This window comes from Pelophylax lessonae, assembly GCF_965119305.1.
Source record: "Pelophylax lessonae genome assembly, chromosome: 13".
Taxonomy (NCBI): Eukaryota; Metazoa; Chordata; class Amphibia; order Anura; family Ranidae; genus Pelophylax; species Pelophylax lessonae.
The window spans coordinates 51,107,445-51,122,735 of record NC_138780.1 but is presented as its reverse complement, the minus strand read 5'-3'; the positions used below and the strand labels follow the sequence as shown (position 1 = coordinate 51,122,735).

Below are 15,291 nucleotides of genomic sequence, written 5' to 3'. Positions count from 1 at the left end.
ACGTCTATTTCCCCAAAGACAACCTCTAGATAGAACGCTGAGCATGTGCACTCAACTTCTTTGGTCGACCATGGTGAGCCCTGTTCTGATGCACAAGAAAGTCAGCATACCGTTTGCTTAAACCGCTGTATGGTCTTGGCCACCATGCTGCAGCTCAGTTTCAGGGCCTTGGCAATCTTCTTATAGCCTGGGCTATTTTTATGTAGAGCAACAATTCTTTTTTTCAGACTCTCAGAGTTCTTTGCCGTTAGGGGGCCATGTTGAACTTCCAGTGACCAGTATTAGAGAGTGAGAGCGATAACACCAAATTTAACACACCTGCTCCCCATTCATACCCGAGACCTTGTAACACTAGCGAGTCACATGACACCGGGGAGGTGGCTAATGGCTAATTGGGCCTAATTTGGACATTTTCACTTAGGGGTGTATTCACTTTTGTTGCCAGCAGTTTAGACATTAATGGCTGTGGGAGTTATTCTGAGGGGACAGCAAATTTACACTGTTATACAAGCTGTACACTCACTACTTTACATTGCAGCAAAGTGTAATTTCTTCAGTGTTGTCACATGAAAAGATATAATAAAATATTTAAAGTAATGTGAGGGGTGTACTCGCTTTCGTGAAATACTGTACAATGTTCATGACCAAAAAAATTGGATTTTTGACTTACCATAAAATCCATTTCTCTGATGTTTATTGAAGGACACAGCTTATCTTCTTGACAGTTGGGTTATGCTGCCCCTACAGGAGTAGGACACTAGGCAGGAAAAAGCTTGACTACACCTCTGGGGCAGTCCCATAGGGTATACTCCCACTCTCTCTCAGCTATAGGCATTCAGTTTTGTTACAAGCAGTGTCAGAAGAAAACCAATGTCACAGAGGGGTGGGTACTGTGTCCGTCAATGAACATCAGAGAAATGGATTTTATGTTAAGTCAAAAATCCCATTTTCTCTTTTGTTCATTGACGGGCACAGCTCCTTATTTTCTTGACAGTTGGGACGTCCCAAAGCAGTGTCAAACACGAAGGCCTGAATCACCGTCTGTCTGATCCATCTGGAAATGGTCGCAACAGATGCAGCCAACCCTTTTCGATGCCCATCCTTGAGTACAAATAGTGAGTTTGACTTCCAAAAAGACTTCGTAACTGCCAGGTACACCCTAATTGCCCCCACCACATCCAAGGGAAGCAAGGCAATTTCCTAAGGATGTTTAGGCCTGAGACAAAGGGAAGGCAACAAAATGTCTAAATTTAAAGAGGTTGTAAACTCGGTAAAAAAAAAAATTTTTTTCTACAACCTGAAAGAGAAATACATAATGAGCTAGTATGCATCGCATACTAGCTCATTATGAAATACTTACCTTAGAACGAGCCCCCGCCGTGCCGTCCGCTCACCTCTATGACGGGTGACATGTCTAGTCGCCCGTCTTCCGGGATCGCGGCATCCGGCCATCTGATTGGCCGGAGCCGCGGTGACGTCACTCCCGCGCACGCGCGCGGGAGCCAACAGTCACGGCACGGGGCTCTGAAGGAACGGCACGAGCGACCGTTCCTTCATAGCGCATGCGCCGGTGACGTCACTGGATGCATCGAAGGTAAATATCTCCTAAACGGTACATGTTTAGGAGATATTTACAGTACCTATAGGTAAGCCTTATCATAGGCTTACCTATAGGTACAACTTCCTGAGGAGGGTTTACTTCCTCTTTAAATGAAAAGCAGAGACGACCTTTGGAAGGAATGACTAACAGGGACCAAGAACTACCAGAAAGGTGAATGACAAGACAACACCGCCAGTGCCGTCACCCTGCGCGCATAAGTAATAGCCACTAAAAAAGCCACCTTCTGGGACAACGTAAGCAGGGGAACTGCCCGAAGACTTTCAAAGGGAGGCTTCAGAAGAACAGACAGCACCAAATTGAGGTCCTATGGTGGCAATGGAGACCGCACTAGAGGAGCTAAGTGTCGAACTCCCTGGATGAAGGTGTGCACCAAGGAATGTGTGGCCAATGGACATCGAAAGAAAACAGCTGAGGCCAAAACCTGCCCCTTGATGGTACTCAAGGCCAGGCGCTGCTCGACCACCCCGTCCCCCCCCCCGTTGGAGGAAAGTCAATATCCGAGCGAAAAGGAGCGAGGGTGAACCCCAAGAGACTCACACCACGCACTGTATGTCTTCCAAGTATGATGGTAGATCTTCCTAGAGGTAGATTTTCTAGCCTTTAACAGCGTAGAAATCACAGAGTCAGACAAACCTCCATCTTTTCATCTTTTAGCACCTGGCTTTCAATAGTCAAGCCGTTAAAGCCAGCGACTGTGAAGCAGGATAGAAGATATGCCCTTGGGACAGCAGATCTTTCCTGAGAGAGATCGGCGAACCAAGACCTGCGAGGCCAGTCTGCAGCAACTAGAATGACTGAAATGCCTTCTGCCTGGATCCTGCGCAGGAGTATTGGCAGAAGTTTGAGGGGGGAGGCATAAATCAGATGATGCTGGCTCCAAGTAGCCACTAAGACGTCTGTGGCATCAGCTAGAGGATGCCGGGACCGTGCCACAAACCTCTGTACCTTCCTGTTGAGACGAGAGGCCAAAAGGTCCACCTCGGGGATACCCCACTGGAGAAACAACTGATGAAACACCCCTGGACGAAGCGATCATTGCGCCTGGTCCAACATCTGTCGACTGATATAATCTGCTTACCAATTTTCCACCCCTGGAATGTGTACAGCAGAGGGGGCTGGAACGAATCGCTCTGCCCACCTTAGAATACCTTCCCAGCCACCAGGGCACTTTTCGTGCCCCCTTGGTGATTGGCATTGTCTGAGTGAACGCATACCGGTCACCCCTGAAGGCGAACTGTCCAATGATCCAGACAAAGTCTAGCACATTGATCGGCAGTCTGACCCCCCTGAGCACAATCTGTGCTGAGGAAATCTCCCTACCCAGACAAACTGGCATCCATGGTGACAACTGTCCAGTACAGGGGGAGAAAGGATTTTTCCAGTCGAAGTGCCGGAACAAAAATTCACCAGATCAGGGACCCCCTCGTCCCCCGGCTCAACAGGATCAGATTGTCTAGAGACTGAGGATTTCCCCAGGATCTCTCTTTGCAGAGATCTCGTGTGGAACTGTGCAAACAGAACCGCCTCACTCAGAGGTGGACAACATCAGGCCCAGCACCCGCATGCAAGCCCAGAGGGATGACCGTCTGCTGGACAACAGAAGCTAGATTGCCTCCTGCAATTTCTGGAGTTTTTCTAGAGGAAGAAACATTCTGACTGAGGCAGAGTTTAGAGTCAGACCGAGATAGTCAAATCTAGTGGACGGAACCAGAGCAGACTTCTGAAGATTCAGAATCCAACCAAACTCCCTCAGATTTCGCAGAGTAATCTCCAAGATGTCCATCAGAGGAGCAGTCAGAGACTCCACTCGCAGAAGATCGACCAGACACACCAGTCCTGCGATCTCCCGCTGACGTGACAATGCTAGTACTGGGGCAAACACTTTTGTGAAGACCCAAGGAGTGGAGACAAGACCAAAGGGTAACACCACAAACTGATAATGCTCCTTGACCACAGAAAAATGGAGGAAGTGCTGGTGACCAGCACATATTGGAATGTGAAGGTAGGGACTCCACTACCGTGCAAATGGACTCTATTTGGAACTTCTGTACCCGCACAAAGCAGTTTAGCACCTTGAGGTCTGGAATTGGACGCACCTTGCCTTTGCTCCTGGAAACTGTAAACAGGTTTAAGTAAAACCCCTGAAAATGTTTCAAAGTCAGAACCTGGGACAATCACATCTTGAAGTAACAAGTCTTGCACTGCCCCAAAGAGACCCCATAAGCGATCTGGGGACAAGCACAGGTTGGAAGGGCAAGACCTTTCCAGAGGATAAGACAAACTTGATTTTGTAGCTGGACCGAATGACTTAGTGGACCCACTTGTCCTTTACCAGAGAGGTCCCATGGATCCAGAAACCAGCGAAGACATCCCCCCACCCCAGATATGGGTGAAGGCGCCTATTCATGCAGAGGAAGACTTGTCGGCAGGTCTTGTGACTTGCCAGACCAGGTTCTCCTGTGAAGGCTCTGAAGGGCTTAGATCCTTTGTCTTGACACCCTGAGGGATAAAATAGCCTCTTATGAGCCGAGAAGAATGGTCCCCGTCTACAACGGGACTGATTGCCCTTGGAAGCCTGAGGAAGAACTGTACTTTTTCCTCCATTGAAGCCCTTAATGATGTCATCTAAGGAGGCTCCAAACAGGCGATCCCCCACAAATGGGAGATCAGATGAGGCCTTCCGCAGACCAGCAATTCAGCCAGATAATACGCCAAAGGACCACTGCTGAGACAGACAGTCTGGAAATCAAGACAGTCGCATCCAAGAGGCATCACAGACAAACTGTAGCCCCGGGGCCAATTGATCTGCTAGCTCCGCAAAGGCAGGGGGAAGCTGGTTTCCCTCCAGGTCCCAGCGTAAAAGTTTAGCCCACTCAGTCAGAGATTGCGACTTCAGAGCAATAGTAAATACCGGCCTAGGTGCTGAACCAGCCACAGTGACCATATGGTGGGTCAGAGCCTCCGACCTCCTATCAGCCGGATCTTTAAAGGCCAAGGACTCCTTAACCAGAATTAAGGTGGCTTTATTTAACCTAGAAACTGGCGAGTCCACTACAGGTGGGACCGTCCACTTTTTAGACAGGGAATCCTCATAAGGGTACCACATCGCAAAACACTTAGGAACCGTAAAAGTGCACTTTTACTTTACTGTTCTTTACTGTTTAGTGACAATATTATCAAAGTATGAGGGAAAGGGGAACACCCTTGTCACCTTGAAGGGCCTGTGGGTGCCAAAAGGGACCTATGCCTTAGAAGCAGCATCAGCCTCATCCTCCAATCTTTAAAGTTTCATGTACTGAAACAATCAGCGCATCCACCAGCGCCCTTTCAAGCGCAGCTAGAGGAGCAGAGGAATCATCCCCACTATCTGAGCACGCAGGGTGCGTGGACGCAGACCCAGAAGGGTAATTCGCACCCGCACGGCCGAATCAGATACAGTAGCAGATGAGGCAGGTGAAGGCGGGGGACGCATTTTAATAGTCCGTTTTCCCAGGACGAAATCCACTTAGGACACTAAGGACTCCAGGACTGCCCTCAGTGCAGTCAGAGATTGATGGGACCCGGGGGCCCAGCAGCCTCTAAGAGGGGATCAGGTGGGAAAATGTGCTCCAGGAACTTCATTAGTGAAGAGGGGGACCCACACAAAAAAAAATGCATAACACTGCTATGAACACCCCCACGGCGCTGCCGGTACCACAGGGCCCAGCACAGAGCACTACCACTGCTATAGCAGAGAGAGGGAGAGAAAACCCCACTGATCAGGCACTTACAGCACCAGGAAAACTGCACACCATGCGGCGATCAGAAAGAGAAAGATCCAGGAGTCAGCACTAGGGGATTTGGAGGGGCTTCCACCGCGGAAATCATTGGCCATATAGCTTCAAAAACATGGCCATCACAATTTTCAATGAGAAAACCAAAATAAAATGGCCGCAGAGACTACACAAACATGGCCGGCGATCCACAGCATAAAAGGCCCCAAGAAAATGGTGACGCCACGCGGCTCCCGGGGATCCCAGCAGGAAGTGGGGCCCTTGCAGGAGCCCTAACCAGGCACAGCCCCCTCCCAAAGGTTGATTGTCCTGTTGCTGGCAGCGCGCTTCGCCCCACCCCCATCACCAGCTTGACACCCCAGACCGACCTAAAAGGTATGGCCATCCCATGGGAGGGGGGTGTGGGCAGATGGTATGTATGGGAAAGAGGGGAACCCGGGGGTCCGACTATCCCAGGGAGGGACCCACGCCCACCCCAAAAACCTCCAGGGTTAGACGGGGGGCAGCTACTTACCATACCAGGAACAGGGTGGGCACCGCTCCATCAGAATGGGGGGGCTGTCGGCCAGCAGGAACACTGCAAGGCCAGGTCGTATGCATCCTCGCGAGGCGTTTAACTCGCAGGCCAGCCCCCGTCCAGTGGGGTTATGTCATGGCCAAACTCGCACGGAGGTCTGCGCGTGCTCGCTGGCCAGACTGGGGGGGACCCTCTGGATCTAAATTATCAAGTCCGTCGCCCAGTCCGGCAGTTGATAGTAGATTCTCACAGGGAAAAAATAACAAAGATAGGAAATAAATTCCATTTAAAAGAAAAAACTTGCCAGGACAAGAGATCCTAGCAAGGAACTAGGTCCTTCCTCCTGACTAGGCGGAAAATAACTGAATGCCTATAGCTGAGAGTGGGAGTATACCCCCTGGGACTGCCCCATAGGCGTAGTCAAGCTTTTTCCTGCCTAGTGTCCTACTCCTGTAGGGGGAAGCATAATCCAACTGTCAAGAAGATAAGGAGCGGTGTCCCTCAATGTACGAAAGAGAAAAACACATTTTGTCTATGCAACTGTGATGACTCTTATGCATCATTATGCATGCCCTGAATCACTAACAATTATACAAGACACAATTTTTTTATTATGATTAGGATTAAAGGATAACTGTACTTTTAGTACTTAAAGGAGAAATTGGGGCAGTGGGACTTTAAATGAGGCATGAATTGAAAAAAGGAATTTATTTTGAAAACATAAAATTTATACAGTTAATGTGTTTATAAACAAATATTGAAACAGTATACAATTCATAATGAGAATACATATATAATATAAAAAATGGGATCTCAAATGGGATCTCTACAATTAATTCCAATATAAAACACTGTATATAATATTTCATACATGATCAGAATAAAAGGATGAGTTTTTTGCATCCGAGTTATAATGTAGACTCGACGCGTTTCCTGGACCTCCGTCCATTCATCAGGAGTAATGGATACATATAAAAAAGTATCTGGGGAAGAAAGAGGGGATTTATACATTTTTGCACCAGAACCAGTGAATATGTACAAGATGTATTTAATCTGCAAATCTGTAGACACAGTTTGTTACCTTAGACATCTCCAGGTCAATATGACAGAAGAGAAATAGGACCCAACCTCGGAGGGGAACTGGTGGCATCAGAGGCATGGTCTCCCCCGGGGCTGAGGTGCAGAGAAAGCCGGGCACGATCGAGAATGATGGAGATGCAATCCGGACAGGAAGTACAGACCTCCTATTGTTAGGCAATGATGAGTGCATTAGGGATATCCTGGGATTGGTAATAATCTAAACAAACATATATAAATAATGGGTCACATGGACTGACCATACATAGGCATATTACTGAGAGCAAATGAACCAATCCCAGGCAAAAGGACCCTAAAGGGATGTGGGTGAAGTGATTTGGAAAAGGATAGCAGTGAAGGTAGGAGGGTAGAACTGAGAAGTGTAATGTAGAGGAGAACCAAATAACCAGTGAAAGAAATGGTGCATCAAAGTGCTTGGACTGGAGTTAAAATGATAGAACTGACAGTCCGGACAGAAAGTGCAGACCTCACGGATCGGAAGAAAGTAATAACAATGGGGTATCCATGGATCGGTATTAATCTGATTAGACATACATAAATAATGGAAATGAAGTCAAATGGACTTTCTAAACATAAATTGTTGACACAAACAAATGGACCGATCCATGGAGGGACACCCATGAGATAAAGGTTGGGCAATTCAATTTGTAGTGACAATGAGATTGGGAAAAAAAAAGGTTAAACAAGAACCAAAGAGCCAGTGAAAAATTCATGCATCAGCAAGGTGCATAGATTGAAATTCAGGTGAGAACCTACCATAAATAGAATAGTCGTGGGGAATATAGTGATCTCTCAGTGAAGCAAGGTAATAGGAAGGAGAGCTGATGATGTCCCAGCCAGGTATCTCGAGGCGCGGGCTGAATCTGCACCAACGCCATGTACCCGCCAATATAAACGGAAATCCGCCCTCCAACATCCGGTGGAAAACCGGAAGTGGGTGGCGTCAGGCCATCTAGGGCGGAGAATGGAAGGAAAGAGGAGTTGTTCACGACGGTGCAGCGAGACGAACCAGCTGTCACACACCGGACAGCTCGACATGGCGCCGATGGACATGGACGCATTCAACCCCCAAGCTGGATGTTTTCCACCGGATGTTGGAGGGCGGATTTCCTTTTTTATTGGCGGGTACATGGGGTTGGTGCAGATTCAGCCTGCGCCTCGAGATACCTGGCTGGGACATCATCAGCTCTCCTTCCTATTACCTTGCTTCACTGAGAGATCACTATATTCCCCACGACTATTCTATTTATGGTAGGTTCTCACCTGAATTTCAATCTATGCACCTTGCTGATGCATGAATTTTTCACTGGCTCTTTGGTTCTTGTTTAACCTTTTTTTTTCCCAATCTCATTGTCACTACAAATTGAATTGCCCAACCTTTATCTCATGGGTGTCCCTCCATGGATCGGTCCATTTGTTTGTGTCAACAATTTATGTTTAGAAAGTCCATTTGACTTCATTTCCATTATTTATGTATGTCTAATCAGATTAATACCGATCCATGGATACCCCATTGTTATTACTTTCTTCCCATCCGTGAGGTCTGCACTTTCTGTCCGGACTGTCAGTTCTATCATTTTAACTCCAGTCCAAGCACTTTGATGCACCATTTCTTTCACTGGTTATTTGGTTCTCCTCTACATTACACTTCTCAGTTCTACCCTCCTACCTTCACTGCTACCCTTTTCCAAATCACTCCACCCACATCCCTTTAGGGTCCTTTTTCCTGGGATTGGTTCATTTGCTCTCAGTAATATGCCTATGTATGGTCAGTCCATGTGACCCATTATTTATATATGTTTGTTTAGATTATTACCAATCCCAGGATATCCCTAATGCACTCATCATTGCCTAACAATAGGAGGTCTGTACTTCCTGTCCGGATTGCATCTCCATCATTCTCGATCGTGCCCGGCTTTCTCTGCACCTCAGCCCCGGGGGAGACCATGCCTCTGATGCCACCATTTCCCCTCCGAGGTTGGGTCCTATTTCTCTTGTGTCATATTGACCTGGAGATGTCTAAGGTAACAAACTGTGTCTACAGATTTGCAGATTAAATACATCTTGTACATATTCACTGGTTCTGGTGCAAAAATGTATAAATCCCCTCTTTCTTCCCCAGATACTTTTTTATATGTATCCATTACTCCTGATGAATGGACGGAGGTCCAGGAAACGCGTCGAGTCTACATTATAACTCGGATGCAAAAAACTCATTATCCTTTTATTCTGATCATGTATGAAATATTATATACAGTGTATTATATTGGAATTAATTGTAGAGATCCCATTTGAGATCCCATTTTTTATATTATATATGTATTCTCATTATGAATTGTATACTGTTTCAATATTTGTTTATAAACACATTAACTGTATAAATGTTATGTTTTCAAAATAAATTCCTTTTTTCAATTCATGCCTCATTTAAAGTCCCACTGCCCCAATTTCTCCTTTAAACACAATTTTAGGGATGGAGGCTTTCTTTTTCTTACCTTGTGACAGATCATCAATTTATTTATCTGTACTTTTAGTACAATTTACCATTAAATATCCTATCTCCTCTCAAAAGAACCTCCTCAAAGTTTCACCTGCCCAGGTTCCATCAAGATCTTGGCTGTGCCGCCTACTGTGAGCCACATAGGCAGAATGTGCAGAAGAATCTTCATTCATATTTATTAAGAAATGCTCTCCATAGAATTGTATGGAGGTTATTCCACGCATGTGCAAAAAAAGAAAAACCCGGGTAGGAGTCTTACGCATTGGCGGCTGTGCGGCTCTCAGTAGGCTGCAGGAGGAATTTCTCAGTAGAGTAAGCCTGGTGAGTATAAGACTTTAGGAAAGTTGCTGGGGAAAGGGTAAATGGATAGGATGCTATCGGAACTATAATAGTAAAATAGTAAATATTTCAATTATCACCTTATATCTTGCCCTGGACGAGCCTGCACCAATATACGAACTTCCAGTTCTTCTGTTCCCTGTAAAATAAAATGTGTTTACTCCAAGACAAGCAATGCCAATAAGCTACAAGTGATGGCATGTACAGAACGGGTAGTTTTCGCAAAAAAGATGAAAAAATCTAGGCCAACTTGAACAAAATAAATAATCAATCCCATCTCTTGACCTGACCAAAATATGCTTAATATGTGGTATGATTTGTGTGGTGCTGCAAATGTGTCTAATGCACCAAAGACAAAAACATTTTGAGGGATAGAATGAGATACACATTTACTTACATCATCTGATTCTCTAATAAGCTCAGTATCCTCCACTTGTACTACTGCATCAGCACCACATGGAATTGGAGCACCAGTTGTTACTCTCATTACTTGACCTGGCATCACTGTTTGAGTTGGCTAAAGAAAAAATGAGAACACATCACCTTGTAAGAAAAGAAGCACTACATTATGGTAAGGCATATAAAAAAAAGGTATTTTTGAATAAATCAGGCACGCACAACATCCCGGTTATATTTGATCATAGTTTAACTTTATTTTTCAAATCAAAGCTTATCCATCAATGCTATTTAAAATAAAGGAATAAAATAGTCACTTGCTTATCAAAGATTTTAAAGCAGATGGATTTTTGCCCCAGTAGCAGGTTCAAGAGTGTAAGCACAAAAACACAGTATCTATTTGCTAGCTTCTGTTGCAACTGCGTTGAGGCCAGTGACCCAATGTAATAGCGTGGTGGCTGACATTACAGACCTCCTTCTGAAAATGCTAGATGCCTGCCTGTGTCTGACTTCAGTATGTTTAAGTCATAGTCCTCAAACAAGTATGCAGAAAATATTTTTCAGAAAACTGTAAGAACTATGTATACTTGATTGATCAGCCTATCTTTTTTTGTTCTAGGACAGTGGTTTATGACAGCATTGACGTCAATGACAGCCTGGGAACTAGCATGCTCAAATAAGAGTTGTGTAATGCAGCCTTCTCTAATCTCCAATGGCACTGCCCCATAAAACAAACGCAATGACTGCAATCCCTTGCTACCCTGCTAATTATGAGACTCTTATATTATCAGACACACGCTAAAAATGAAATATATTCATGTTATGTTACTGCTACTAAAGCAAAGACCCCAGTTCTGTTACCTGGTTTTCACGATTGATAATCTTTTTGTGATGCATCATTGGACACCGTAGGATTCAGTATACACCTAAAATGGTTATGCATCTGAGATATAATAAAGGGGACACACTTTGGCAGATATTGGGAGACTTAGCGACTCTATCAGAAATGACATATGCACTTTAAGATTTACTCAGTATTTCTGCCATTTCTAAGCTTGAGGTCATTGTAGCCGTATTAGTGCACTTGCGACAGAGATAATTAAGTACTGTCCGTGATACTTTTTTTATTTGCACTAACATACAATTTTTAAGGACAAGCTTTCGGGGGATGTCCCCTTCATCAAGATCCAAGCAGTACTGCTTGGATCTTGATGAAGGGGACATACCCCGAAAGCTTGTCCTGAAAAATTGTATGTTAGTGCAAATAAAAAAAGTATCACGGACAGTACTCAATTGTCTCTGCCATTTCTAAGATATTGGATTACTCTCATGTGGAGGTCTGCCCTTAAATTTGGGAGAACCAGTGGACATATTTATGCAGTTGATGACTATCCTAATGGTCATTCTGTCATAAATGAAATATAACATATGAAGATCAATATGTTGCCCACTGAATTGCACTATTATAGAGGCATTCATGGTGGGTCAAAGTCACAAACTACACGTTTAATTTTTTATATTTTTCTTTGTTGTGTATTACTTAAGATTTAAGACAATCAAAACACTGTTTCTGAAAGGAGGATAGGAAGAAGAGTTTAATTATGAGCGGATAAACTACCGTGTTTTTTTTAACGTATTTGTGTGTGCAATAAAGCCTTGAAGCAAACTGAGCTTTTCCATCACTAATATTGCATGAGCTGTTTTTTTCCACCAGCATAACGCAATGATTGTAAGAGGCCACCTCCATTAGGGCTTAAAATTGTACGCAAGAACAAGGACAGTCTCAATGCAATAAAAAATATAAACATTAAAATCTCAGTATTAAGAGCAGACTCCAGCAGCTTTTTCCATGGTGACTGTATGAGTAATCTAAGGCTACGGTCTTATCAGGTGGTGGGACATTATTTTTGTAGCATCTTACAACAGAAGTCCAGTGACACTATAGGAGGCCCCTGATGATGTCATCTAAGACAAAACACATAGGGCGGAGCTAGGACGTATGACGCACAATACCCCACACATGCACGAGGCCATCACAGCCATTTGAAGACCGGTGATCTGAACTGCCTTTCCAGGTTTTCATGTACATTCCTAAATGCTGCTAACATTTGTTAAGTGCACATCATTTTTTATGAATTATTTTAAGTCTAAACATTATGGTTGGCTTCTCTGCTATGTGCACACTATTGTGACGGTAGAGATCTGCCGAGTGGGCTGGTGACTTCTGTTGTAACAAGCAAGAGTCCCTGAAGGTTTTATTTACTTTCATATGAACAGGGAAAGGACTGATGCATTAGTATACCTATAAAGGTCTGTACAGACCATTGTAACTGGGGTCATAAATGACTGGTAAGCCTCCTCCTAATAAAATTATAAACATCAAAATCTCAGTAATAAGAGCAGACTCCAGCAGCTTTTTTCCAGGGTGACTGTATGAGTATTCTAAGGCCATGGCCTTATCAGGTGGTGGGACATTCTTTTTGTAGCACCTTACAATAGAAGTCCTGTGACACTATATAAGGCCCCTGATGACATCATCTAAGACAAAACACATAGGGCAGAGCTAGGACGTATGACGCACAATACCCCACGCATGCACGGCATCATCGCAGCCATTTTGAAGACTTTTTTTAGATTTAAACAGTGTCACACTATGGTTGGTTTCTCTGCTATGTGTATACTATTGTGACAGGAAAGATCCCCCGAGTGGGCTGGTGACCTCTGTAGTGACAGACCTCCGTAGTGGCAGGCGAGAGTCCCTGAAGGGTTTATTTCCATATGAACAGGGTGAGGATTGATGCATTATTACACCTATAAAGGCCTGTATTGACCACCTTAACTAGGGTCATAAATGTCTGGTAAGCTACCTAATTTATCACATAGAGTGGCGTGATCTCCTTTTGGGTGCTATGGGCATCTGTTTATACACCCTTTCTCATGGTGATATCTCAGCACACACTTTAAAAGGACTGTAGCTATTCATTAGGAAAGACTAAATAGTTTACCATGCAGGTACATGCAGCTACATGATTGGACACTTACAAAAAATAAAAAGATTCTGTGAAATCCCCTGTGTAGCCCATCCCACTTGCAGATAGTGTCAGTTTTGTTGCAAGTAACAGGGGGAATGTTAGAAAAGAGGGGAGTAACCTGTGTCCTGCACTGTACTGCAATAAACAGATTTTATTAGTAAGTCAGTTTGTTAATGGCAAGATTAATTCTTAGTTGTTTCTTAGTCATATTATATTGGACATAGGCTTTTAAGTCTTTACAATTGGACATCCAAAAGCAGTCAAACTGAGCGGTGGCTAAAGAGCAAAAACACCAACATTCCCATGTAACAACGATTGGCTTGTCAGAGAGCTGTCCATAGCATCTTATGCCAGAAAATGACATCAGAAGAAGCCTAAACATTCACTTGGTAGAACTTAAAGTGGACCTTCCTCCCCCCCCTTTCCTTTAAAATTCACATTAGCATGCATCTTTGCATGCTGATGTGAAATCACCTAGCCTAAAATCTGGTTTTACTAAAAGCAGTGGTGATGTAGCCACAGATGCACAGGAGCCCCCTGAGAAGGGAACATTATGGTTGCTTTCTGGGAAATCTTATACCTAAACTGCGAGATCTTGCATTATTGTCGCCACAAGCCTCATATCGTGCATGTGGCACATAAAATTACATTCAATTTAAAAACTGAAAAAATAAAACAAAATGCTGCAACTTTAGGTTTTGATAAGCCAAACACATGAATATTCATAGATTGACCTTTACCTGTTCTCCAGCCTGTGACTCGCCTATGATGAAGCGATCTCCTGGACCATCCGCAGCTGTGAAAATATTTAAATTAATAAATCACAAGGAGGAAAAAAAACTGCTTAAAAGTTAAAGACAACAGGTATATATGATCACAGCAATATGCGCTCCTGTGGAAAAAAAAAAATACATATATATCTCAATACAACCTCTAAACACAGGTAGCTGCTGTTTAATCAAAATACATATTCCTTTTATAGAGTAAAAAGTCTAATCACTCCAGCAGCACTTTACCAAAGAAATTCAACAGAGCAGGCTCCACCTTTCAGTGTTAGTAGTGCATGTAAAGATCAGAGCAGCCAAATCCCTCCATTGGTACCAAGTAGTCCGTAGATGTTAGCTTGTAATCTACTTCAACACACCACAGGTGAAAGAAAGTGTCTCACTCCCCTTATGCCACCCCCTCACCACTATTTATTAACTCATCTCTGATCGACAAACATGCTATATACAATGTATATACTACATTTATTCTACAAAACGTCATCATAAAATGCATATTTTTCAATATCTGAAGTTTTAAAAATCAATAATAAAACAATGAATATCTACTTCAATATTCAACCCTTTTGTTATTAAAGAATCTACCATTTATATCCACTTGGTTTCTTTCTTTGGTAATTCCTTCACCAAAATAGATCCTCTCCAGTGTGGGGAGATCTTGTATATACATTGGTGATTTTAATATTTTGTATAAGGTTATATAGTCAGGGTGACATATATGATATGTTTAAGTAATATCCAGCCTTGTACGATACAGCTGCAAGAAAAAGTATGTGAATCCTTTGGAATGATATGGATTTCTGCACAAATTGGTCATAAAATGTGATCTGATCATCATCATCTAAGTCACAACAATAGACAATCACAGGCTGTTTAAACTAATAACACACAAAGAATGAAATGTTGCCATGTTTTTATTTAACACACCAGGTAAACATTCACAGTGCAGGTGGAAAGTATGTGAACCCTTGGATCTTTACAGAACGGTTTCAGTTCAGCAATATTTTTAGAATGTCTGGTGTGAATCGCTTTCTTGAGGTCATGCCACAGCATCTCAATCGGTTTGAGTTCAGGACTCTGACTGGGCCACTTCAGAAGGCGTATTTTCTTCTGTTTAAGCCATTCTGTTGTTGATTTACTGCTATGCTTTGGGTCATTGTCCTATTGCAACACCCATCTTCTGTTGAGCTTCAGCTGGTAGACAGATGGCCTCAAGTTCTCCTGCAAAAT

General features: G+C 43.7%; 1 protein-coding gene across 20 annotated transcripts in view; it reads right to left on the bottom strand.

Annotated features, from left to right (window-relative positions):
* The window catches only part of GPHN (gephyrin), an 868,578-nt gene that overhangs the window by 96,173 nt on the left and 757,114 nt on the right, over positions 1-15,291 (bottom strand). For all 20 annotated transcript variants that reach the window (XM_082242578.1, XM_082242574.1, XM_082242561.1 and 17 more), the window contains 3 exons: positions 14,017-14,072; positions 10,246-10,365; positions 9,929-9,987 (listed from right to left, as the gene is read on the bottom strand). In XM_082242578.1, the coding sequence (XP_082098704.1) occupies positions 9,929-9,987; positions 10,246-10,365; positions 14,017-14,072 (235 nt within the window). The remainder of the gene's footprint in view (positions 1-9,928; positions 9,988-10,245; positions 10,366-14,016; positions 14,073-15,291) is intronic.